Below are 24,270 nucleotides of genomic sequence, written 5' to 3' on the forward strand. Positions count from 1 at the left end.
AGACTGACTTATTTCTGTCATACAGACTCGCTTCTCTCTCAACAAAAGCTATAAGGATCAATAGAAAAGGAGGAGAAACTCTTTAAAGAAGGATTTCTGAGAACTGTGTTTGTAAACAGACAGCAGATCTTTGTGATTCTTATGATTCATCATTTTTTAAACTGTCTTTCAGAAAGTGAAAGTAAAGTTTAGATCGCAGGAGCTCAAACAGGAAAAATGGCTTCACTATCTGAAGAAGATTTTTCTTGTCCTGTGTGTCATGAAATCTTCAAGGCTCCTGTTATTTTATCATGTAGTCACAGTTTCTGTAAAGAGTGTCTCCAACAGTTCTGGAGAATCAAGGGAACTCAGGAGTGTCCTGTCTGCAGGAGAACATCCTCAAATAATCATCCTCCTATTAATCTTGCATTACAAAACTTGTGTGAGTCATTTCTAAAGGAAAGAAAAGAAAGGCATTCATCAAGATCTGGGGGAGTCTGTAATTTACATGGTAACAAACTGGAGCTCTTCTGTCTGGAGGACAAACAGCCGGTGTGTTTAGTGTGCAGAGATTCGGAGAAACACGACAATCACAAATTCAGACCCATCGCTGAAGTTGTGTCATCATACAAGGTAAGACAGATTTATATTGTGGGTTAAAACTCATAGAAACTGAGTAACATGCTATACAACTTTCTCTATCATTTTGCTCATACAGTAACACATATGATTATATTACAGAAATCTCTGATTTTGTCTTTAAATTATAGGAGGAGCTCAATACAGCAATGAAGTCTTTACAAGACAAACTAAAACACAATGAAAATATAAAAGAAGAGTTTGAGAAAACAGTTCAACACATCAAGGTGAGGATTGATTCTTTTGACACTGATAGCTGAATTGATTTGTCCAACGTAATTACACATTTGACGAAGATCAAGCATTGACACTCACAGATGATTATTGCTCATATTGATATATGATCAATGCGCTCACTTTCCGCAGTTTCATTTTAGATAATTACTTCAGGCGAACTAAGACAATCTTTTCGGTAGAACAATTTCTCGCTGCTTAAAGGTAATGTAGGTGATTTCAGAGAGGCTGGTTGTAGCAAGCTAGCTTTGAAAGCATAAGATCCCACTTTCCCTGCATAACTGTTCTCCAGAGCCACGCCTCTTTCTTTGAACATGCATCGGCAGACCAGAGGCTAGAACAGAGCTGCTGGAGGATTGGATGCAACGCTGTCAGATGACCTCACTTCTCATTCACCAGTGAGAAAACATTACAGTAAAAAGTGCAGAATATTACAATTATAACACTTTCTATTCCTGCTCGTGTCTTCAAAAGCAAAACAGAAAGCACTGATCATGTATCATGTTTGTGAGAACAAGTTGCACAGAGTTATGCAAATATGTACAGGTATGTTGACAGGCAGGCAGGACAGCCTATCATAGCACTCGGACCGAGGAATATGATTGGACGAACAATTTATGGTCCTATGCCTTCCACAGATGATATAGATACATATGCCCTGTCCTGGGACAAAAAGACACTGAATCATTAAACAATGCTGGTAACCTCGGAATTTGTGACCATAGTTATATAACTACACTCTAAAAACTGCTGGGTTGAAAACAACCCAATTTTGGTTATTTTAAGCCAACATGTTGGGTTATCATGTCTTAACTCATGCTCTGTGTTTTTTTCATGGGTTAAAACTACTACATTGCTAGTCTAAATTGAACCCAAATTAAGCTAGGCATTAAATCTTGTTCAATTTAAAATCACTTTTACTCACAAATAATAAGTATCCGAGGTAAATATTTATTAAAAAGAAAAGAAAACAGTCAAAAAGTAACATGTAAGAAGAAATGCAGAAAAGTATGGCATTAACAGCTACAGAGTTCATAAATAAAGCATTGCACATCTGTTGAATATAACTTTTAAGATCAAATCTGACTTTGGAAAATTTTATATATTGTATAAAAATATATAGAAATCACTATTATACAATAACTGTACAATTAGTTAAGTTCTTAAACTATTCTGACATGACAGTACACAAATAAGCCACAACATTAACACTGATATTATAACATTTAACATACGTGTGTGTGTGTGTGTGTGTGTGTGTGTGTGTGTGTGTGTGTGTGTGTGTGTGTGTGTGTGTGTGTGTGTGTGTGAAAGAATGTGAGCATGTGTATGAATGACAGAGTGTAAACTCTTCTACTAAACCACACAGAACAAGCATTTAATATTGTTTTTACAAATTATACACTTACAGTTTGTTTCATAGTCCATGAATACAGATCATACATCACGGTCAATTTTCATGATCTCTTTAGCATAACTGAAGTAGTCATGAAGAAGCCCCATCAGCACAGTATATGTCATCTTTTACATCATCCAGGGCAGCGTCCTCCTTTAAAACCACTGCTGTATCAGATCAGGGGAAAGGATATTCCCTTCTTTGCTACAGTACTAGTACTTCAGAAAGTTAAAACTGTAGTTAACTATCCCATATTTATCCACTCACTCATTCATGCTGCTTCAGTTGAGTCTCTGAGACGACTGAAGTGAATGTGATTTGATTTCAGTCTCAAGCTGATCACACAGAGCGTCAGATTAAACAGCAGTTTGAGAAGCTTCATCAGTTTCTCAGAGATGAAGAAGCTGCTACAATCACTGCACTGAGAGAGGAAGAGGAGCAGAAGAAGAAGATGATGGAGGAGAAGCTGGAGGAGATCAACACACACATCTCAGCTCTTTCACACACAATCAAAGACACAGAGGAGATGATGAAAGACAGTGATGTCTGCTTTCTGAAGGTCTGATTTCAGATCAGTGATTGATTGATTGATTGATTGATTGATTGATTGATCAGTTGTTGATGATCAATGGTGTGTTTGTTCTGCAGAAGTTTCCAGTCTCGATGGAAAGGTGAGTGATCTGCTGCTGTCTCTACTCTCTCTGCTTCTGATCCAAAGGCACTTCAGTTATGATTCTGAATGTTCTTCCAGAGTCCAGATCTCATCACAGCCGGATCCACAGACTCCTTCTGGAGCTCTGATTCATGTGCCGCGATACTTGGTAAACCTGCCCTTCAGAGTCTGGAAGAAGATGCAGGACATCGTCCAGAACAGTGAGTCTGGAGAAGATCTGAGCACTTACACACAACAGTTTATCATCATGACACGAAACTACTAGATTATTTCAGTTCGTAGTGAGAGAAGATCAGACTATTATTCCTGGTATATAACTGTAACAAATTAAACCTTCATAATCATCGGGAAGAAGGAGGCGGGAACCAGCGGACAATCAAATAAGATTTAATAACTAACTAAAACCCAGGCCTGGTTCTCTCTCGTCCGTCACTGTCATTGCTTCGGTTTTATATCCTTCCATCTCCTCCGTGGGACTCGAGACCGGTGGGTCGAGCAGGTGTTGCTCATTTGTTATTGTCTGTTTGTAGAGAGAGGAGCAAGTGTGGTTAGGCAAGTCTGAAACAGAGAACATGAACAAGTTAAGGGTGGCCTCCGTAGCCACGACAGGATAAGTCGAGTGCTCAGAGAGTTCGGCTGAGAAGTGACGAGGCTCTGGTAGTTCAACAGAGACGTGGAGACGCTCTGGTAGTTCAGTAGAGATGTGGAGAGACTCTGGTAGTTAAGCAGAGATGTGGAAAGGCTCTGGTAGTTCAGCAGAGACGTGACGAGGCTCTGGTAGTTCAGTAGAGATGTGGAGAGACTCTGGTAGTTCAGTAGAGACGTGGAGAGGCTCTGGTAGTTCAGTAGAGACGTGGAGAGGCTCTGGTAGTTCAGTAGAGATGTGGAGATGCTCTGGTAGTTAAGCAGAGACGTGGAAAGGCTCTGGTAGTTCAGCAGAGACGTGGAGAGGCTCTGGTAGTTCAGTAGAGATGTGGAGAGGCTCTGGTAGTTCAGCAGAGACGTGGAGAGGCTCTGGTAGTTCAGTAGAGATGTGGAGAGACTCTGGTAGTTCAGTAGAGATGTGGAGAGGCTCTGGTAGTTCAGCAGAGACGTGGAGAGGCTCTGGTAGTTCAGTAGAGACGTGGAGAGGCTCTGGTAGTTCAGTAGAGATGTGGAGAGACTCTGGTAGTTCAGTAGAGATGTGGAGAGACTCTGGTAGTTAAGCAGAGACGTGGAAAGGCTCTGGTAGTTCAGCAGAGACGTGGAGAGGCTCTGGTAGTTCAGTAGAGATGTGGAGAGGCTCTGGTAGTTCAGCAGAGACGTGACGAGGCTCTGGTAGTTCAGTAGAGATGTGGAGATGCTCTGGTAGTTCAGTAGAGATGTGGAGAGGCTCTGGTAGTTCAGCAGAGTTGTGGAGAGGCTCTGGTAGTTCAGCAGAGACGTGGAGAGGCTCTGGTAGTTCAGCCGAGATGTGGAGATGCTCTGGTAGTTCAGTAGATACGTGGAGAGGCTCTGGTAGTTCAGTAGAGATGTGGAGATGCTCTGGTAGTTCAGTAGAGATGTGGAGAGGCTCTGGTAGTTCAGCAGAGTTGTGGAGAGGCTCTGGTAGTTCAGCAGAGACGTGGAGAGACTCTGGTAGTTCAGCAGAGTTGTGGAGAGGCTCTGGTAGTTCAGTAGATACGTGAAGAGGCTCTGGTAGTTCAGCAGAGACGTGGAGAGACTCTGGTAGTTCAGTAGAGATGTGGAGAGGCTCTGGTAGTTCAGTAGATACGTGAAGAGGCTCTGGTAATTCAGTAGAGACGTGGAGAGGCTCTGGTAGTTCAGCAGAGTTGTGGAGATGCTCTGGTAGTTCAGCAGAGATGTGGAGATGCTCTGGTAGTTCAGTAGATACGTGGAGAGGCTCTGGTAGTTCAGCAGAGACGTGGAGAGGCTCTGGTAGTTCAGTAGATACGTGAAGAGGCTCTGGTAATTCAGCAGAGACGTGGAGAGGCTCTGGTAGTTCAGCAGAGTTGTGGAGAGGCTCTGGTAGTTCAGCAGAGATGTGGAGATGCTCTGGTAGTTCAGTAGAGATGTGGAGATGCTCTGGTAGTTCAGTAGAGATGTGGAGATGCTCTGGTAGTTCAGTAGAGATGTGGAGATGCTCTGGTAGTTCAGTAGAGACGTGGAGAGGCTCTGGTAGATCCGTGGAATTTAGACTGGATTCAGGAAAATCAATGGTGACTTTACTCTGCTCATGAAGATCATTGGTGACTTGACTCTGCTCATGAAGATCAATGGTGACTTGACTCTGCCCATGAAGATCAATGGTGACCTGCCTCTGCCCATGAAGATAGTCGCTGACTTGCCTTTGCCCATGAAGAACACTGGTGACTTGTCTTTGTCCTTGAAGATCACCGGTGACTTGACTTGATTCCTGAGGTCTAACTGTGGTAGTGCTTAACTCATGAGGGTCAACAGGGACCTGACCCGACTCTGGGGGGTCAACTGTGGCTGTCATCTTGTGCAGAGGCACTGGACAGTGGGCCATCTTGTGCCATGGCTCTGGGCCGATGGCCATCTTGCGCTGGGCCGGTGGCCATCTTGTGCAGTGGCGCTGGGCTGATGGTCCTCCTGTCTGTAAACCCTGGTCTAGAGTCGGCCATCCCACAGGGAGAGACAGGTGTGGCTGGGGTATCCCACGGAGACCGATGTTGTAAGTACAAAATGAACCCCCAAAAATCAAAGGCATCAAGCTGATCCATTTCCCTTTCTGGCACAGGGTTATCTAGACCGGCGTTGGAAAGGGTCTTTCAGGGCTGCATCATTATATCCCAATCCACCCGCCAGTGTCCAGAACACTTGTGCCACACCACCCACCTCATTCCCCTCTTGACAGAGGGTGGTTAATTTTAGGAATCTCCCCCTCCGCTCCTCCACACTGGCTGGGGAATGGACACAAAGACCCACACCGCTGAATCTCGACATGATGGAGTCCTTCTGTAACGATCTGTAACGACTGGGACACAGGAGACGAGAGATCCAAAAGCAGTGTGAGATTTAATGGATAATCCAAAATCAGTCATAACCAAACATCAGTCCAAAAAACAAACAAACAAACAAACAAACAAGAACAGGAACTTGAAATACTAGGAACGTGAGGAAACCAGGTGATGGAAAGTAAGGACTCCATGAAACAAACAGAAACAGACCGGTTCAAATAGGCAGGATAATGACTGTGAAGTGAAGACACCTGAGTGCAATTAACAGGTGTGCAATTACTCTGATGAAGGGACAAGGCTTTGTGTGAATTGTAGTGCCTGCGGTGAGGTGCCTATGGGGAAGTGAGACCACTAGTGGAGACCCAGGGAAACACAGAACAGACACCGTGACAGAATGATGAGGCTCTGTTCAGACAATTATGTGTTTACCACAATATCCTCAATTACTCATTCCACAGAGATTTGAATACAACATTACAAACAGACAATAACAAACTATTTACAAACAGACAGAGACACAGTTTAATGAACATGATCAGATAATGCTGAATATACGACATTTTTTTACAGTTTCCGATGGACACAGATTTTTGAATCACACATAGTGTTTGTGTCTGATGCCATTAAACACTGATAATAAAAATGAGTGTGTAACTAATAACACTGAGGGGTCAGAGGAAAATGTCTGATGTGATTGATCAACAGTGTCATAACTCATAATAATCTGTGTTCAGTTCACTCTTGATCATTATATGAACATCACAATAAAATCACCTGTTGATTGTGTCTCATCAGCTCCTGTGATTCTGGATCCAAACACGGCTCATCCACGTCTCCTCCTGTCTGATGATCTGACCAGTCTAAGAAAAAGTGTGAACAATCAACCAGTTCCTGATAATCCAGAGAGATTTGATAAGTGTCTTTGTGTCCTGGGTTCAGAGGGGTTTAACTCAGGGACACACTGCTGGGACGTGGAGGTTAAAGAGAGTCTGTGCTGGAGTATTGGAGTCACTACAGCATCAAACCAGAGGAAGGGATGGGGTTTCTTTAATAGTGATGTCTGGTGTGTGCAGTATCATGAATCTCCATATCTCTCACCATTTACAACATTTGGTTTTCCTGTTAAACAGACGCTGGACAGTGTGAGAGTGTATCTGGACTATGACAGGGGAACATTGTCATTCTCTGATCCTGTAACTAACACACATCTACACACATTCACAACCACCTTCACTGACACCGTCTTCCCATTCTTATATTGTTATAGTTTATTGCCTCTAAAGATCTTACCAGTCAGCAGTCAGTAATCATTACACCTGTAGATCTGAATATCAGTACATACAGACTGATCTCCGCTCTACAGACACACTCACACTGACACACTGCTGTTATACATCAATAAATAATACAATTAATTTAGTGAGAGCAATCAAACTAGATGATTGAGTTTATAGGATCTGTCTGCTGAGTTGAAGTTAATATCAAGTCACTCCATTTTAGTCACAGTATATCCAGATATCTTCAGCGTTCAGACACAGAAAACATGGAAACATCAGGGAATATTAAAACTATGATCTTCATGTCTGGATTTCTGTTATGATAATATATTTTTATTCATTAGTTTATTCTCTAGATTTATTAATCAAGCGTCATGCTGCACTGAATTAAAACTCACGGTGAAGGTTAAAATCAATCATGTTATTTCTCAAATCTGACCGATGAGAAACCGTGATGTGTTGTGAATCCACCCAGATTTTAGGAGTCATGACTCAAGAAAAAAAGCTTAAAAGAAAAGGAAAAAAATGTTCGTTTTTGTTTGTTTGTTTGTTTGTTTTCATTGTGAAAGTGTGTTGGTTTTCAGACTTTCTGTTGTTGGTTCAAATGTTCAGAGGAAAAACATTGTGCTAAACTAAAAACAGTGTTTAAATGTGTATCACTAAAGATCAAATCCAGTATAAATGACTTTCTAGTGTATTTTCATCAAGGTTAGCTCAGTTCAGCTCAGTTTTGGTTGAGAAAGTTCCTGTTTACTTATTTAAATGTGAATATGAATATAGAGCAGTGTTACTTTAGTATAGTAAGTGTTATAGTTTTTTTTTATTAACATTTTAAATAACTAAAATCTCTCTCTCTCTCTCTCTCTCTCTCTCTATATATATATATATTACATTTTCTGTTTTCATTTTAATTGAAAGATTTAGTCATTTTGTTTTAAATTAAAATAAGAAATGTTGTCTTGGCAACTTGCTAAAACAAAAATGTTATTTATAAATGTTATATTTAATTTCACTTTATTAAATGTTATATCATGCTTTTAATACACCTCTTAGCTAACTATAATAACTCTGACTTAGATTAGCTGTTTTTAATGCTATAATTAAATAAAATATTTTAATTCCACAAATTACACTACATTTATTTTACATTTGTGTTAAAAATTTAGTGATTTCTTTATTTTTTCCTATTTTTCCATCAAAAGTAACCCTATCTGTTTCTGGTCTCCATTGACTTCCACAGTATTTAGTTATTAACTCTCTGATTACCCACATGCTTCAAAATATCTTCTTTCATGCTCAACAGAAGAAAGAAACTCTTAGGTTTTGAATGATTTAAAGCAGAAGAATTTAAATCATTTTCATTTGGGTTAAATGTCCCTTTAAATAGTTTAGTATATATATATATATATATATATATATATATATATATATATATATATATATATATATATATATATATATAGTACAGACCAAAAGTTTGGAAACATTACTATTTTTAATGTTTTTGAAAGAAGTTTCTTCTGCTCATCAAACCTGCATTTATTTGATCAAAAATACAGAAAAACAGTAATATTGTGATATATTATTTAAATTTAAAATAAATGTTTTATACTTTAAATTATAATTTATTTCTGTGATGCAAAGCTGCATTTTTAGGATCATTATCACATGATCCTTTAGAAATCATTCTAATATGATGATTCATTATCAAAGTTAGAAACAGTTCTGCTGCTTAATATTTTTTCAGAACATGTGATACTTTTTTAGGATACTTTGATGAATAAAAAGTAAAAAAAAAAAAAGAAATAAAAAGAAGAAGCTAAGTTTTTAAGAGCAGAAATATTTCATTTGCGGATGTTTGTTGTTTTTTCAACCCAAATGCTGGGTTGAGACCGTTGGATAGGACTTTTGGATGTTTTAACCCAAATTTGGGTTGAAAATTGGTCTCCGTTTTAACCCAGCAGGGCTGGGTTGAGAACGCGGACGTGAAGGAGAGCACGCACATCACGTTAAGTTAAGATCGTACGTCTCCAGTGCGAGCAGCCGCCATTTTCTCAGCGTGAAAGAAGCGAGAAGCGAGTGAAAGACTTTGGTAAGGAAATATTCAAAATGTAAATTTATCGTTTATTGTTTACCTGGTTGTATGAAAGGTGGAAACAAAGGAGCTCAACATTATAAAAAAAAAAAAAAACGGAGGCGGTTTTCGCCTCAGACACGGAGGTCTTAACGGCATCATTTAAAGGAGCATTGCATAGGTTCTGAAATGTATTACTGTTACTGACACCAGTGACAGTTATACACCATGTTTGGTATAATTTGAATTGCAATAATCTCAGCTTTCCATAGATATATGACACGATTTTTTTTTTAAACTATTTTCGCGATATTTGTGATTCGTAATTGCGTGGCCCGTGGGCGGCACACTGGAATTCTATCACTAAATATGTTACAGTGTTATATCATAATGTTATTGTTGTTTTACTTCCTGCTTTTATCTCATTTTACAATTACTTTCAGTTCACAATCCGTCCCTTTTCGCCATCTGGCGGTAGTTTCGTGAATTATTTTAACACGCGACCTACATGCGGCAGTAATACCCATATTGGATGTCAACCTACTGTATATGACAGCTGAAAGGAACCAGATTTGGAAGAATGAAGCGGCTTGACCAGAGATCATAAACATGAGTAAAGGCCCGTTCACACCAAGCACGATAACTATAAAGATAACGATAGAGATATAAAGGATTTAAAGCGTCAGACGTACGTGCGCTCAGAATAAACAAACGATATAGTTTGCTGGTGTGGACGCTAATATCATTATCTTTATAGTTATAATTTTTGGTGTGAACAGGGCTTAAGTCTTTTTTATTATTAATCTACTTGTATTAGTTTTCATATAACTTGTACACATTTTACTTAGACTTTTTCAGAAATATAATTCCTTACCGACGTCTGCTTCACACATACTCCGTCTTCAGTGCGTATGCGTTGCGTATTTTTTTACGCACCCATGTTAACGAATTACAGTGTCCCCCCTGGACGCAGTTGCGGTCTATCAGTATGTTCCAGGAGCGGTGCATGTTTACGTACCGAGCCTATTTTTGCTGTGCTGCATGCGCTGAACTAAGTGACAGCGCATTGTTCGCGGTACAAATTAACATGGATTGACACAGAAATGCAGTCATTTCACAATAAATATATACTTATAAAAGCCTACTGTGTTTCACAGGCAACACATTGATTTTTGGCTAGGTTTAAAACAAGAAAAAGAGCACCTTTAGATAAACAGGGCAATATAATATGTGCACTTTTATGGAAGCAGAAAAACAAAGTTCATTAATACCCGTGGGATTGCTTGTAATAAAGATTTAAATGCAAAAGGAACGAGAATCAACTGTATGTCACTGGTGTTTTAATTTGATATATTTACGATATCCTAACAAGAAAAGTTGGCTAATTGTTGTGTTAAAAAGTCTGCTTGCTTAACCCTCTGAGACCGTTGGAACCATAATATTAATTGGTGCAATACAGTTCCAGTCAAACAGTTATAAAGTAATCACTCAATTTCAGTCACTTTCAGTCCCACTCAAGGAAGCGAGTACTATCTACATTGTAGTTGAAGAGTTCTATTGTATCTGTGGTTGTGACAATTATTTTTGTGTCACAAAGAAATATGATTCTGCTGATCACATGAGGAAACAGGAGGCATCATTTGCAAACTTTATTTAATGCACATGGATTCAATTGGCTGTTTGCTCATTGTCATTCAATTTCCACATTTTCATTTTCAGTTGCATTTGGAAATCTGTCTTTGAAGCTAATGAAAGGAATATGAGTTTTCCATTCACCCTTTGGCTTTTCCTGATGAAGACCCATCAGCCTGAGAGAGAGAGAGAGAGAGAGAGAGTGAGTCATCATAGAACTAGTCACAGTTTAATTGCAGAAAAAGCTATATAAATTAACCTGACAACATTAACTTCAGCTTGTTTCTTTTTGGTGTGAAATCTTTACTGATTTTCATCATTTAAATAACTTTTATATTTCAAGTTGAACACTTAAAGTGCTGAAGCAATTTAGGATTACTTCTTCTTATCAGGATTATCTTAGTTAGTAAGAATCTGTCTGTACCTGAAGAAAATAGCGTCATCATTGTTCTTCCAGATCTTCTCCAGCAGCTGCACACTGGCCTTAATGGCAACCTCTGCAGCTTTATTATGGAGTAAACCATGACTGGAATCCCTGTAGTCTTTATTGATACCATCCCAGCTTCTCCCAGTGCCAGTTGTGAAGTCTAGAGTACCTCCATGGCTACATTTACCTGTCAAGGAATAAAAAAGTAATAACAATATCAATATGACGATTCGACATTCCATCTGTAAATGAAAAAAAATACCTGGTGGCTTTTTTACTCCAAAGTGTCCTGATGTCAAAATCTTTTTGTCAATAATGTCTTGCAGAATTGTGGCCCCACAATTTTCATTAGCACAGTTTGCCTTACATGTTGGTTGTTCTTTTTCTGGAGGGAATATGCAAGCAAGGTTTTTATTTTTTATTTTTTTATACATAAGTGTTTGCTGTGCAAAACACACACACACACACACACACACACACACACACTTACCTGCAGGGTTGGGTATGTTCTCGTCTGGATTGATCAGGGCAGTACAGGGTTCAGTGTTTCCCAGCTCTATCCAGTTACTGTGACTGTAGAAATCCTTTAATTTACCATATTTAACCAGTGTGAGTTAGTAGATGTTCATATATTATTCAGAATATTTACTGAAATATATGCCTTAGTGTCTTATTATATAAGACACATTTTCTGGTATGAAATCTCATATTTAAAACACATTTGTGTCACAGTTACACTTATACAAATATTTATCCTAAATTTAAGATTTATTGTTTTATTTATTTGCATGTAAAAATTCAGTCTGTTTTTACAGTCAAAAGTTTTAACAAAATAATATAATACACTACACTACCAGTGGATTACACAAAAACATCATGCATTCACAATCAGAAACATTTTCTTTATTAATCAATATTTTCAAACAAATCTATTGTATTGGATGCCAAAACATATAACATAAGTATGAGACTCAAATTGACATCCCAGAATTTATTATAAATTTAAACAGCTAAATGTCTTATACAGTATGTAAAACTATGTGGGAAGAAAAAAGTTTAATAGGCAATCAGTCAAAAGAGCAAATACAAGCCAAATATACTTCGATGCATACCATATCTCAATCAAAAGATGAAGCACAAGGGTAACACTTTAGGATACTGTTTCTTACTTACTACATAACTAATAAGGAATTACTGAAGAGGTGATTAATCATTAACACTTAACTCACTACTGTTAACTACTAAGAAAGATGTGTTAACTAATCAGTATGTAATATAATTTTATGATTATGTTAAGTAACAGTTAGCTAATCTATAACTAATGTATTCTGTCATACCTCCTGAAGAACTACTTTTAATTATCTACTATTTAGGGTTCAAGAAAAATAACTATGAAGTAACTACTAATGAACAGTTTTACACAATTACATTGAATTGTGACCCTTTCATATAAATGTTATTAGCAGTAGTAGTAGTAGTATGAAAATGCAATATTAATTAATGCAATACATTTTATAGAGGTTTTGCCTGTGTAGTAAATTGTTTTGTGAGTGTGTTATGTTATGACATATGATAACTTACCTTAGTTTTTATATTTTATATACAGTACTGTATGTGTGCCTCCTCGGCATATACCACATTACCATTAATTCAATTTCTTTATGCAAGGCACAGCCTGAGGAAAAGTGAAAATACAGGTATCCAGTTTGTAATTAATAAAGAATTATAAAATAATTCTGCAGGACTTATTTTGATCCTGAAACATTAAACCTATTCTAAAGTGAAAGTATTGGGAACCCATTAGTAATTAATAAAGAATTATTAGATAATTTTGCAGGACTTTACTTAGAACCTGAAACAGTATTCTAAAGTGAAACTATTAGTAAATAATAATAAACTACATCATTTTGACTAAAAGAGATGAGAACATTTCTTAATACAGCATATTTTATTCTATTTTAACATGTACAGCATACTGCCCACATTTTAACTAATTAAACAAACATTTCATAATCAAAAGTTACATTTAGAAGCAAACAAAATCCATATTTTATTTCCAATATAAGCTAATAAGTGGGCTGTAACAAAGTTGGTACCATAGTAGTACTTTATACTTGTCCTTTTACTCAAGTAATTTTGAAAACTAGTAAATAATTAATAGTAGTAGATAATTAAAAGTAGTTATTCAGAAGGTATGACAGAATACATTAGTTATTGATTAGCTAACTGTTACTTAACATAATCATAAAATTATATTACATATTGATTAGTTAACACATCTTTCTTAGTAGTTAACAGTAGTGAGTTAAGTGTTAATGATTAATCACCTGTTAGTTCTTCAGTAATTCCTTATTAGTTATGCAGTAAGAAACAGTATTCTAAAGTGTTACCAGCACAAGTATTGCCAAATAGGAAATTAGAACTGAATCTACTAATTATAACTGAAATTATACGGTCTTATTTTTAGTTTAAAAAGTGCACCAATAGCAGCCTTGAATAAACGTATTTATTGTAAGGGTCTGCTGAAGTCCACTGGTCATGTTGATCACAAATTCATTATTGAATTGTGTCTGACTCACCTGTAAAGTATGCAGGATTGCCCCAAGTGTCTTTCTTGCATCTTCAAATTTCTCCTTTTTCACATGAGCTTTGATGTTCTCTATTCCCTCGATGATGAGGGCTTTACCGTCTAGAAATCTCTCGCTGTCAAAATGATGTTTCTCACTAAAAGGATGGTCAAGATCTGTTTTTACATTGTAATAGGCGATAATTATTATGCCTGTTTCAAAGTTACTTTTAAATGCATCTTTTTTGCAGGCCTTTGCCAGTGTCTCTGCATTCAGTGGTTCTGGCTGAAACACACAACACACACATCACAGACACACAAAATGTCTAGTTAGTAGTAAATAAATCGATGTGAACCCTCCCCGGTGCCCTCACAACACCATTGGGCTAGAGTACTGTTAATATAATAATGCCTAATGCCATTGGATCAGAGCATCTCCCTACACCAACCCTACACCTACCCCTCACAGAAAACTTTGTACATTTTTAGATAAAAACAAAACAAAACACAATTTACTATGTTTTTTTATGCCTTTAGAAAAACAGGGACACAAGAAGTGTGAACCACCTTTATATTGTAATACCTGTGTCATACCCATCTCATTCTACATTATATATATATATATATATATATATATATATATATATATATATATACGGCTAAACAATAACTGCCCCACCCCCTGTGATTTCAGCCATTGCCCCTCAAAATGTCTGTGCATGGCCCTGTTAAAATTGATAATTTACCAATGAGCATATTGCTATCATATTACTGATGCCATGTATTTTTACAATGCATCTGTAATCTGTTTTTATCATTGTCACAGTGTATGGAGAAGTATTTTGTCAATTGTTTTCCCTACAGAAATCTGTTGCAATGTTTGTCAAAACTTTGGGTCAGTAAAATCTATCAATACTAAATATTGTATTAAAAGTGTATTATGATTGCCCCAATCATAATACGCTTTTAATACAATATTTAGTATTGATAGATTTTACTGACCCAAAGTTTTGACAAACATTGCAAAAGATTTCTGTAGGGAAAACAGTACATGCTGTCTAATAGATTAATTTCATGCACAGATTATACATATATTCATACCTTTTTGAAGCCTTCAACAGTCTCGCAGAGCTTTGCAGTAGCACGCACAATAGCCGAACGTGTGATGTCTTGATGGTTTTTAGAATTTGGCTTTTTCAAAATATGAAAGGCCTGTACACCAATCAGAAGAGTCAACAGAAGAAATGCGCTCCTCATTCTCATATGATTATTAATATGAAAGATCACTCAAAGAGATCTTGAAAGTTTGGTTGCCCTCAGTCAGTGTCGTATGGTGTGCTGCATAATATATACATTGTCATTTGAATTGATATGAAAAAAATTTAGATAAAGATATGAACATTTGTATAGGTATCACATCACAACTTGCTCAGAACACTATCTGTATATCTGAATTGTAGCCTTCGTCATTATATATAGTCATTTACCTCATCAAAGAAGTTTTGAAATTAAAAAACACCATGTCTGATATAAATTCTTTATTGAGTGGTGCAAAAATGTAAAAACCATTTTCTATTGAACAAATGCTTTCATTTTTATTCACACTGACTAATTTCCTTGTTTTATCTAGTTTCTTATAGGCTGAGTTGGGGAAGTGAGGCTATAAAGGCCACAGCCTTCTTCACGGACACATCACCACGTTCTTATTTTTTCACCTTAGTTAGCGCATTTAGTTTTGTGCTGGGAGTCGCAGCTTGACTCAGTTTAGTTATCTTTTCTGTTGCTGGGCTCAACATCTCTCATTTTGTTTGGTTATTTGTTTGTGGGACCATCCTTAAAAATATTCTTGTTAGCCGTAACCCGACCGACCCTGTCAATTTAGGACTGACTAGATTATTATTTTTATTTTTTTTTTGCTTTTAGTCCGACCGACTTACCGATTGTAAATTTGCATTAAGACCAAACAATTTTTTTTTACTCTTCAAACAACTAATACAAAAGCAATAAAATAATATTAATTATATTTAAGTAAGTATTATAAATATATACATTTCCTAGGCCTACATACAAACGAAGGCTATCTTAATTTTTTTATTTTTAAAAAGTGACGTCATCTATGTTTACATGGATGTCACACTATGGCCTGTGCGTTCGCTTCGTTTCATAAGGCTTGTTCGACTTCATGCAGCTCTGCGCAGACCGATCGCCGGCTGACTTGAAGCAGTGCATGCCGGTTAGAAATTTTGTCATCAAATTTTTGTGCCATCAAAGTACCGCGAGAGCGATTCGAGAGTAGCCGGAGAGCTCAGCCAGCGCAGCTTCTGAAGAGCGGCTGCACAGGTTCTGATGACGACACAACTGATCCACGATTGGCTGGATTCACTGATGACACAGATGACGTGCGTTTCAAGTTTATTGCAAGTTGACTTCAGTTTCAGAAATTCTCATATGGACTTTTTTATGTCGTCTTCATCTTATAAATCATATTTATTAAATATTGTTTTACTGTATTTACTTTATTGTTAATATAAAATTTGTGTATGTTTATTTTGCATGACTTTCTTTTTTATACAGACCTTTTACAGTATTCAGCAGCATAACCTATTCAAGTGAGCATTTTTAATAACTAAAATGTTAATCTTAAAAACATACAATCTAATGTGGTCATAAATGTATGCTCCTATACAAATGATACATAATACATTATGTTCCTCCATTTGTTTGGTTTCTTCATATTGTCTAGTTTATTTTGCTGTGTTTATACTTCACCTGCATGTGGTTAGCAAACTGTTAACAACTTGCTGTAACTTCAACTTAACAACTTGACAACATTCTGTTCACTTTCAAATAGTAGGTCTAAATCACAATATAAATCCAACAGAATTGTGCTTTTCTGTTTATGAAAATCAGTGGTGTTATGTTTAAAATGTTAAAAAGCTCAGCAGGAGGGCACTGTAAATCTTGTTGCTGAAACCTTCTTAAAAAACACATACCCACCACGGAATTTTTTTATAGGTTACTTTTTATCATTTTGTTTTAGCAGAAACACCCATGTCATACTGCTAAAGTATATATTCAATATGTTATCTTGTTTTGGAAGACACCCTTCCAAAACACCACTTATACACACATCTTAAACGCGATCAAGTAAGCAAACGCCACGTGATCTGCCATGACTGACGTAATTTCAGCAAACAACAGGAGCCACAACGTGTCCTGCTTCATATCTCCGTTTCCAGCTTCTCCCCACCTGCACGTGGCTACTCTCGATGTCGAACACACCTATGATCTCATTCACTGTCAGAGTCAACGGTTCGCGCTTGGTAATGATGGCTGCGGCTGCAGTAAACTAAATGTTCGTAGTCACTGTTCAAAGTCATACGGGTTGGGGCACCATAATATGTCTAAAATGCATTAAAACAGCTCGACACCGCTTTAACTTGGAACGAAGTTCTGGAAAAACACAGAAACTGCAGCTTCGGACAAACACGCATAACAGCAGATAATACTTCTGCACAATGTTTCTCTTTATAGGCTACAACAGAAATGTGAATTCTGACGTTATTCAGACAGTCTCATGCATGAAGATACAGATTCGGGCTAGAATCGCCTAGGGCTGTCAAAATAGCTGAAAAACTAAAATCGAATATTTTACTTAAAGGGGGGGGGGGGGGGGTGAAATGCTATTTCATGCATACTGAGTTTTTTACACTGTTAAAGAGTTGGATTCCCATGCTAAACATGGACAAAGTTTCAAAAATTAAGTTGTACGTTTGAAGGAGTATTTTTGTTCCAAAAAAAACTCTTCCGGTTTGTCACAAGTTTCGGAAAGTTTTTTTTCGAGTATGGCTCTGTGTGACGTTAGATGGAGCGGAATTTCCTTATATGGGTGCTAAGTGCGTGCTCTTCTGCTGGAAGAGCACGCGCTCCCGTATAGCAGAGCACTGAGAGGCTGAGCACAGCCTGATCAGAGCGAGAGCGTCGCGAAAAGTCACAAAAGAAGTTTTTGGTTGCCAGGGCAAGACAACCCTGCACAGATTACCAAAAGAGAAACAGCATTAAGGGACCAGTGGATGGAGTTTATTTTTACAGAGCAAGTGTTTTTGTTTGTTCCCTGCATTTCGGATTGCACATCGTTTATTTCTTAAGGATAATGCAGTCCCAACGGAAAAGGGTCACGATCGTGTGTTGGAACCGCAGGCGGTGAGTAAAACTGCTTCAAATATCTCTGTGTTGTTAATTTAGCTATCGGCGCGTAAGCACATCAAGTAAACAACATGCGATGTTGTCATCCAACTGCACTTTCCACATGTACAGCTTAAAAAAAAAAAAAAAAAAAAAAAAAGACGACATAAAGTGGAACTTAGTCATTTTCCAAAACCGCTAAGCAAATATATACAGTTTCAGTACATACCACATAGCATACCGCCTTTGCTGATGCTGCTCTTGTTAAATTTCAGGCCTCTGGATCTGTGTCACAGCTTCCACATGCTCTCAACGCAAAAGCCTACTGGTGCGCGTGATTCTTTAGCTCCGCCCACACGTCACGCCTCCAGCCGGTCGTGTTTTTCCGGGAAAAATCGGTACAGACTATCTTTCTCTTATGAATATAATAAAAAAGACTTTTTGGAGTTATGAAGGAATGCAGTACTACTCTATAGGTACTCAAGATTAACAGGATATTGAGTGAAAACGAGCATTTCACCCCCCCCCCCCCCTTAAAAACTGTCTGCGGAGGTTGAGTCGTTCTGCAACCAGCCCCCGCCGGCTGCAGCATCTTTTTTCTAAGTTCTAAAAAAATACTGTAGTCCGTAGGTGGCTATAGGCACAAATATAGATATTAATTTATCTAATTAATCTATATGCACAAAGACAATAGGACCTTTTTGTCCCCTTTTTGTTTTGAAGCTTGACGAAGAGATCGCAAGTTTCCGCAGCTGCGAGGAGGACAGTGATGCACGCGTACAGGAGTGATTGACAGTTCGCGGCACTGTGTACAAAAAAAAAAAATACTCCGCTACACAATTTTCGTTTAAGCTTATCAGCTTTGGCGTTACAGAAAGGTCTGATTTACGCACTATTACAAAAGTCATTGTTTTTTTTCTTTTTCTTTTTACAATGACATTTGAGTTCATGATTTTAATGTTGGTTGTTTTTTGTGGCAGACTAAAGTCTAATGACTCTGAATAAAAATGTGTTTAGTTAAGATTTGAAATTCATTATCTTTTCTTATAGACTACTCTATCATAAGCTCCCCATACCGTCACCCAAGACCACAGACAACCCCCCACCCCCCGTCTCGAATTTCAGCCGATCTCACCTGGTCACCCTAGAACAATGGGAGCAATCAGAATCAACAAAAGAGCAAAGATATATAAGTGCTATAACAAGTCTCAGTTAGATTAACGCATTTTTTTAATAAAACAAGCAGCAAATGAAAGTTCAAGTCTTTTTTTTTTTAAATAATAGAATTAGAATAGAAAGTGCTAGAGTTAGAGGGTCAAGTAAAGATAGAAGAGAAGTGTTTATATGATGTGGTTATAAAGTCTGCAAGTGTTAATGCATATTCAAATCAACACCAGAAGCAACATTTTTACTGGTGATAAATTGACACAAAAACAAAAACTCAAAACAACACTGGATATTTTGGATATTTATACAGGTATTCAAGGGCAGGCTCTAAGATGGTTTAGATCCTACCTGTCCGATCGCTACCATTTTGTTTACTTAAATGGGGAGTCATCTCATTTATCATCAGTAAAATATGGAGTGCCACAAGGATCCGTCCTAGGTCCCCTTCTATTTTCAATATATATGTTGCCCCTTGGTAATATTATTAGAATGCTGATGATACTCAGCTATATATCTCAACGAGACCAGATGAAACTTCCCAATTATCTAAGCTAACAGAGTGTGTTAAAAATGTAAAAGATTGGATGACACACAATTTTCTCCAATTAAATTCGGATAAGACAGAGATACTAATTATTGGACCAAAAAACACTACACAGAATCTTGTAGATTACAATCTGCAACTAGACGGATGTACTGTTACTTCCTCTACAGTCAGAAATCTGGGTGTTATATTAGACAGCAATTTGTCTTTTGAAAATCATATTTCCAATGTTACAAAAACTGCATTCTTCCATCTTAGAAACATTGCCAAGCTACGAAACATGTTATCTGTTTCTGATGCAGAAAAGCTAGTTCATGCATTCATGACCTCTAGACTGGACTATTGTAATGCACTTCTAGGTGGTTGTCCTGCTTCGTCAATAAACAAGCTACAGGTCGTCCAAAATGCAGCAGCTAGAGTCCTTACCAGGTCAAGAAAATATGATCATATTACCCCAATTTTACAGTCTCTGCACTGGCTACCTATTAAGTTCCGTATCAGTTACAAATTATCATTACTTACCTATAAGGCCCTAAATGGTTTAGCTCCTGCGTACCTAACTAGCCTTCTACCACGTTACAACCCATCACGCACCCTAAGGTCACAAAACGCTGGACTTTTGGTCGTTCCTAGGATAGCGAAGTCCTCTAAAGGAGGTAGAGCTTTCTCACATTTGGCTCCCAAACTCTGGAATAGCCTTCCTGATAATGTTCGGGGTTCAGACACACTCTCTCTGTTTAAATCTAGATTAAAAACACATCTCTTTCGCCAAGCATTCGAATAATGTATCTTTTTAATTGTGAGTGTAGTTGCATCTGTTCAAAGGTGCATTTTTATTCATTAACTTGGGTTAAACTAATTTTACTTTGTTGGATCAGCAGCTATGCTAATGATGTCTGTATTTTGTTTCTATGTTTCGCCACGGGATGTGGTAACTAGGATTTAAACAAGCTCCAGTCTGGATCCAGAACACCTGAGAAAAGATGATGCTGACTCTCAGAGGACCCCAGATGATGCTACCTTGAATCATCAAACAGAACTAACAATTATTGCTAAATGTGTCACTGAATCATATAATAACTTAATTAATAATATTGATAGTTCATCGTCTAGCTGACTACGTCTTGTATTATTATTATTATTATTTTTTTTTTTTTTTTCTAAAATCCTGTCAAATGTGCACAAACTACTAGCTACTACTAAATATTGTAGAAACATAATTTTCTGTAAAGTTGCTTTGTAACGATTTATTTTGTAAAAAGCGCTATACAAATAAACATGAATTGAATTGAATTGAACTGGATATTTTGCTGTGGACCCAAAAAAGACTTGAGACTGTTAAAGTTCTCAAGCTAAATATTTAGTTAAGGGTATGAATATTTATTCCAGTTTTTTATTGTTAATACATTTACGAAGTACACTTTTTGAATGGAGTGTATTGTGGATTGTGTGGAGAAAAAGTAATTTAAAGCAGTTTAACATAAGCCTTCTTCATAAAAATGTGAAAAGATGAAGGGGTATGAATACTTTTGCAAGGCACTGTAAATAAATATGCATCAAATTCTTGTTAGTAAAATAATGCATTTGTCAATAAAACAAAGTTATTCAATAAGTAAAGAGAAATGCTAATTAATTAATATAAATTGCTTTATAAGGCATAGTCAGAGAAATATCTATCATCTGTGATCTCTGCTTACCACACCAGGGAATATTTAACTCTACAATTGAAGTAAATAATTGTAGATCATGCAGGCCGGTGTCACACAGTGGATCACATGGATCAATCAGGTCAGTTTTTTTATTTTTTTATCAGTGGGGTTATGTTTGCATTTATTTATTTTTTCTGAAATGTGCATAATTTAGATAGTAAGTTTAATTCGGTGACATGACTCCTTTGTATTTTACAGAATGGAAAACAATGGCATCCCTACTTACTTGGTAAGAGTGAAACATCTCAAAAACCATTAATTTACATACTATGAAGTCCAAATGAACTAAAAGGACAGATTTCTAGGGATTTTCTTAAGGACACAGTGCTTTATCCAGGGCTGCTGCAGGCCAAATGGGTGCTCTAAGCAGAATTGTATTGTTATTCCCCCTCTACCAAATATTATGGTGAAAAAATAACACCTACTATAGGGGTCAAAATAGAACTTTAATAAAACATAAAAGTAAATAAAATACTATTTACGAATTACCATTGTAACTCTACAGAAGAAGAAAAAGAAATACACACATAAATAGTTTTAAGATTCAACATTATCAACAGCCTCCACCCCGTGTTGGTGACCTATGCAAACTGTGTACTCTGTGTACAGGGAGCTGATCTCAATAAAAACAGACAGTTTCAGTCAGCAAGTTTCACCATGATCATCAGCATGAAGTCACCTCTTACATATCCTCATATTTTCTCTTTAGGTGAGCAATGCAGGGGTTCAGTCATACAGAAACAACCATATCCAGAGATCCATGGTCATACCAAGAAATGCAACAGTTACTCATTATCACAATAATATTCAGCAAGGTGTTTCAAAAATATGGATGTGTAATCATAAAGAACGGCCAGCCTGTTATCACTGAAGAAATCATGATTTATTCAACTTAAAAGTAAAGGGGAAATATAATCCAAAGAAAGTCTTTCAGGGTCTTGAACCATCAGTTCACTCACAGACCATATTTGCAACGCTTACAGGCAGCTATTTTAATCATGCATGGCCAGCTTTTGCAATAGAAAATGTAAAAATCTTACTGATTTTGTTTTACAAACTAACATTTAATTGGCACATTTCAAAATGTTACTGTGTTTCATATCTTAAGCAGCGTGTGAATATGTCAAAGTTTCATGATTAGTTCACCTGAATTAGATGATATGATACTGTCTATTGTCTATTTGCATTACTCCTGTAATTTGTTACGGCTATTTCATAAATGTTTGTACCATAAATTTACCAAATTGTCTGCGGTTTGTCAGTTATTTCTTTTGTCAGTAAATGGAATGCATATAGTGATCGGAATACATAATTTAATGCACATATACTGTATATTTATTTTTAACTTCTACATTTGAATCCATAGTTTCATCTGAATAACTTGATTTGAGTTTTAAAAAAAATTATTCCGAATTTTGCTTTTTCATGTAGTCTAAAATAGAGAAAGAGTGTAAATAAAGAAAGAAACATTTAGTAATAGATCAGGGATTCTCAACTGCTGGATCACAAGTTTATAGTGAACTATTGGCTACAGAGACATTGAAAGCACTTACATTTTCACATTCAAAATATCATGTTAATTATTTTGTGTTTTGTTGGACAGTTCATGGGATCCTCATATATTCGATTTTAGGTGGGGGGGGGGGGTCAATAGCTTTATTATGCAGTGACCCATGACTGGAAGCACTGTAGTCTTTTTGATTCCATCCAGGCTTCTCCAAATGCCACTTGTGAAGACATCCGTGGCTACATTTACCTGTCAAGAAATAAAAATAAGCATCTTGATGACTTACATTGTACTAAATTTATCTGTTATATGTCAGAATATATACAGGAATCAAGGAGTACAATTTTATTTTATTATTAAGACTACATACATTTTAAGATCTCATTGCCACTTCAAGTAACTGTTTACATCAGCGACACTTTAACTTACATTAATATTGATTGCAAGATATCACAACCAAGCCTTGATTTGTGATAAATCCTTAAAGAAACATAATTCAGAAGGGTAGGAATGAAGCACAAGAGAATTAATCGAGTGAGTAACCCAGTGTAAGCTTTATAAGAAAGAGAAACCAGAAACTAATTAAACTTATAAGGGCTACACGATTATGGCTAAAATCATGATTATTTTGGTCAATATATATATATATACTACAGTGAGCTACACCTCAGCTTCATTACATTACAAAACCAGAGGTTTACATAACCCCACCCCTGGGAACATGCATAAAAGTGGGTGGGGCCATATTGCACCACTTTCGAGAAGAGGAAAAACCATGCCATTGACACAGTGTTATTTTCACCCTGCTAACAGGTCTTCTGGGTTAGGCCTTCTTACGGACGGTGTACTTCATGAACAATAGTTAAAATGTATTTTTAATTCTGTTCCTGACAATAACAATCCTAATGTAGCTGTATGTGCTGCACGTTTTACTGACGACAGTTTCCAGAACCTACATAAGATCAGTGCTGGATTCACACAGAGGCCATTCCTGAAACATGGATCAGTTCCCACTTTAAAAAGCAGAGGCAGCTGTTGTTGGGCCCCAACCTGTAAGTATGTTTTATTATTTAGAAATGTATTTTCCATGTATAGTTTCTGCCATTATTTTTTGGTTATATTAAGGACGTAAACAAAGGCCAACATCATTTGGCTTTAGTAGCCATAACTAAATGCTATTTTGTACTTCTAAGACAAAAGTGTTTTCGATCATGCAGCGTCTGTAGTAAATGCTGTTCATGAGTTTGAGTCACTGAAAAAAGCAACCTGTTCCTAAACTTGATGAGATAAGTGTATATAAA

General features: G+C 36.9%; 1 protein-coding gene and 2 long non-coding RNA genes across 3 annotated transcripts; 2 read left to right on the top strand and 1 right to left on the bottom strand.

Moving 5' to 3' along the window:
• Positions 1 to 216: 216 nt before the first annotated feature.
• Positions 217 to 7,188, top strand: LOC113055117 (zinc-binding protein A33-like). Its single transcript, XM_026221117.1, has 6 exons — positions 217 to 612; positions 750 to 845; positions 2,577 to 2,807; positions 2,897 to 2,919; positions 3,000 to 3,121; positions 6,677 to 7,188. Exons 1-6 carry the CDS (start codon positions 217 to 219, stop codon positions 7,186 to 7,188), a joined length of 1,380 nt encoding a protein of 459 aa, XP_026076902.1.
• A 4,128-nt stretch (positions 7,189 to 11,316) lies between these two features.
• On the bottom strand, positions 11,317 to 13,969 carry LOC113055983 (uncharacterized). Its single transcript, XR_003277636.1, has 4 exons — positions 13,871 to 13,969; positions 11,782 to 11,875; positions 11,554 to 11,676; positions 11,317 to 11,478 (listed from the first exon to the last, which is right to left on the bottom strand). It is a non-coding gene; the product is annotated as an uncharacterized LOC113055983 (long non-coding RNA).
• A 7,488-nt stretch (positions 13,970 to 21,457) lies between these two features.
• Positions 21,458 to 22,695, top strand: LOC113055971 (uncharacterized). The gene is made up of 3 exons (XR_003277631.1): positions 21,458 to 21,541; positions 21,661 to 21,691; positions 22,172 to 22,695. It is a non-coding gene; the product is annotated as an uncharacterized LOC113055971 (long non-coding RNA).
• The last annotated feature ends 1,575 nt before the right edge of the window (positions 22,696 to 24,270 follow it).

Source organism: Carassius auratus, chromosome 3 (assembly GCF_003368295.1).
Source record: "Carassius auratus strain Wakin chromosome 3, ASM336829v1, whole genome shotgun sequence".
Taxonomy (NCBI): Eukaryota; Metazoa; Chordata; class Actinopteri; order Cypriniformes; family Cyprinidae; genus Carassius; species Carassius auratus.

Coding starts and splice junctions, on each gene's coding strand:
- LOC113055117 (XM_026221117.1), top strand. CDS start 217: ATGGCTTCACTATCTGAAGAAGATTTTTCTTGTCCTGTGTGTCATGAA. Junction 613..749: donor AAGTTGTGTCATCATACAAG/GTAAGACAGATT, acceptor TTTAAATTATAG/GAGGAGCTCAATACAGCAAT. Junction 2,920..2,999: donor TTTCCAGTCTCGATGGAAAG/GTGAGTGATCTG, acceptor ATGTTCTTCCAG/AGTCCAGATCTCATCACAGC.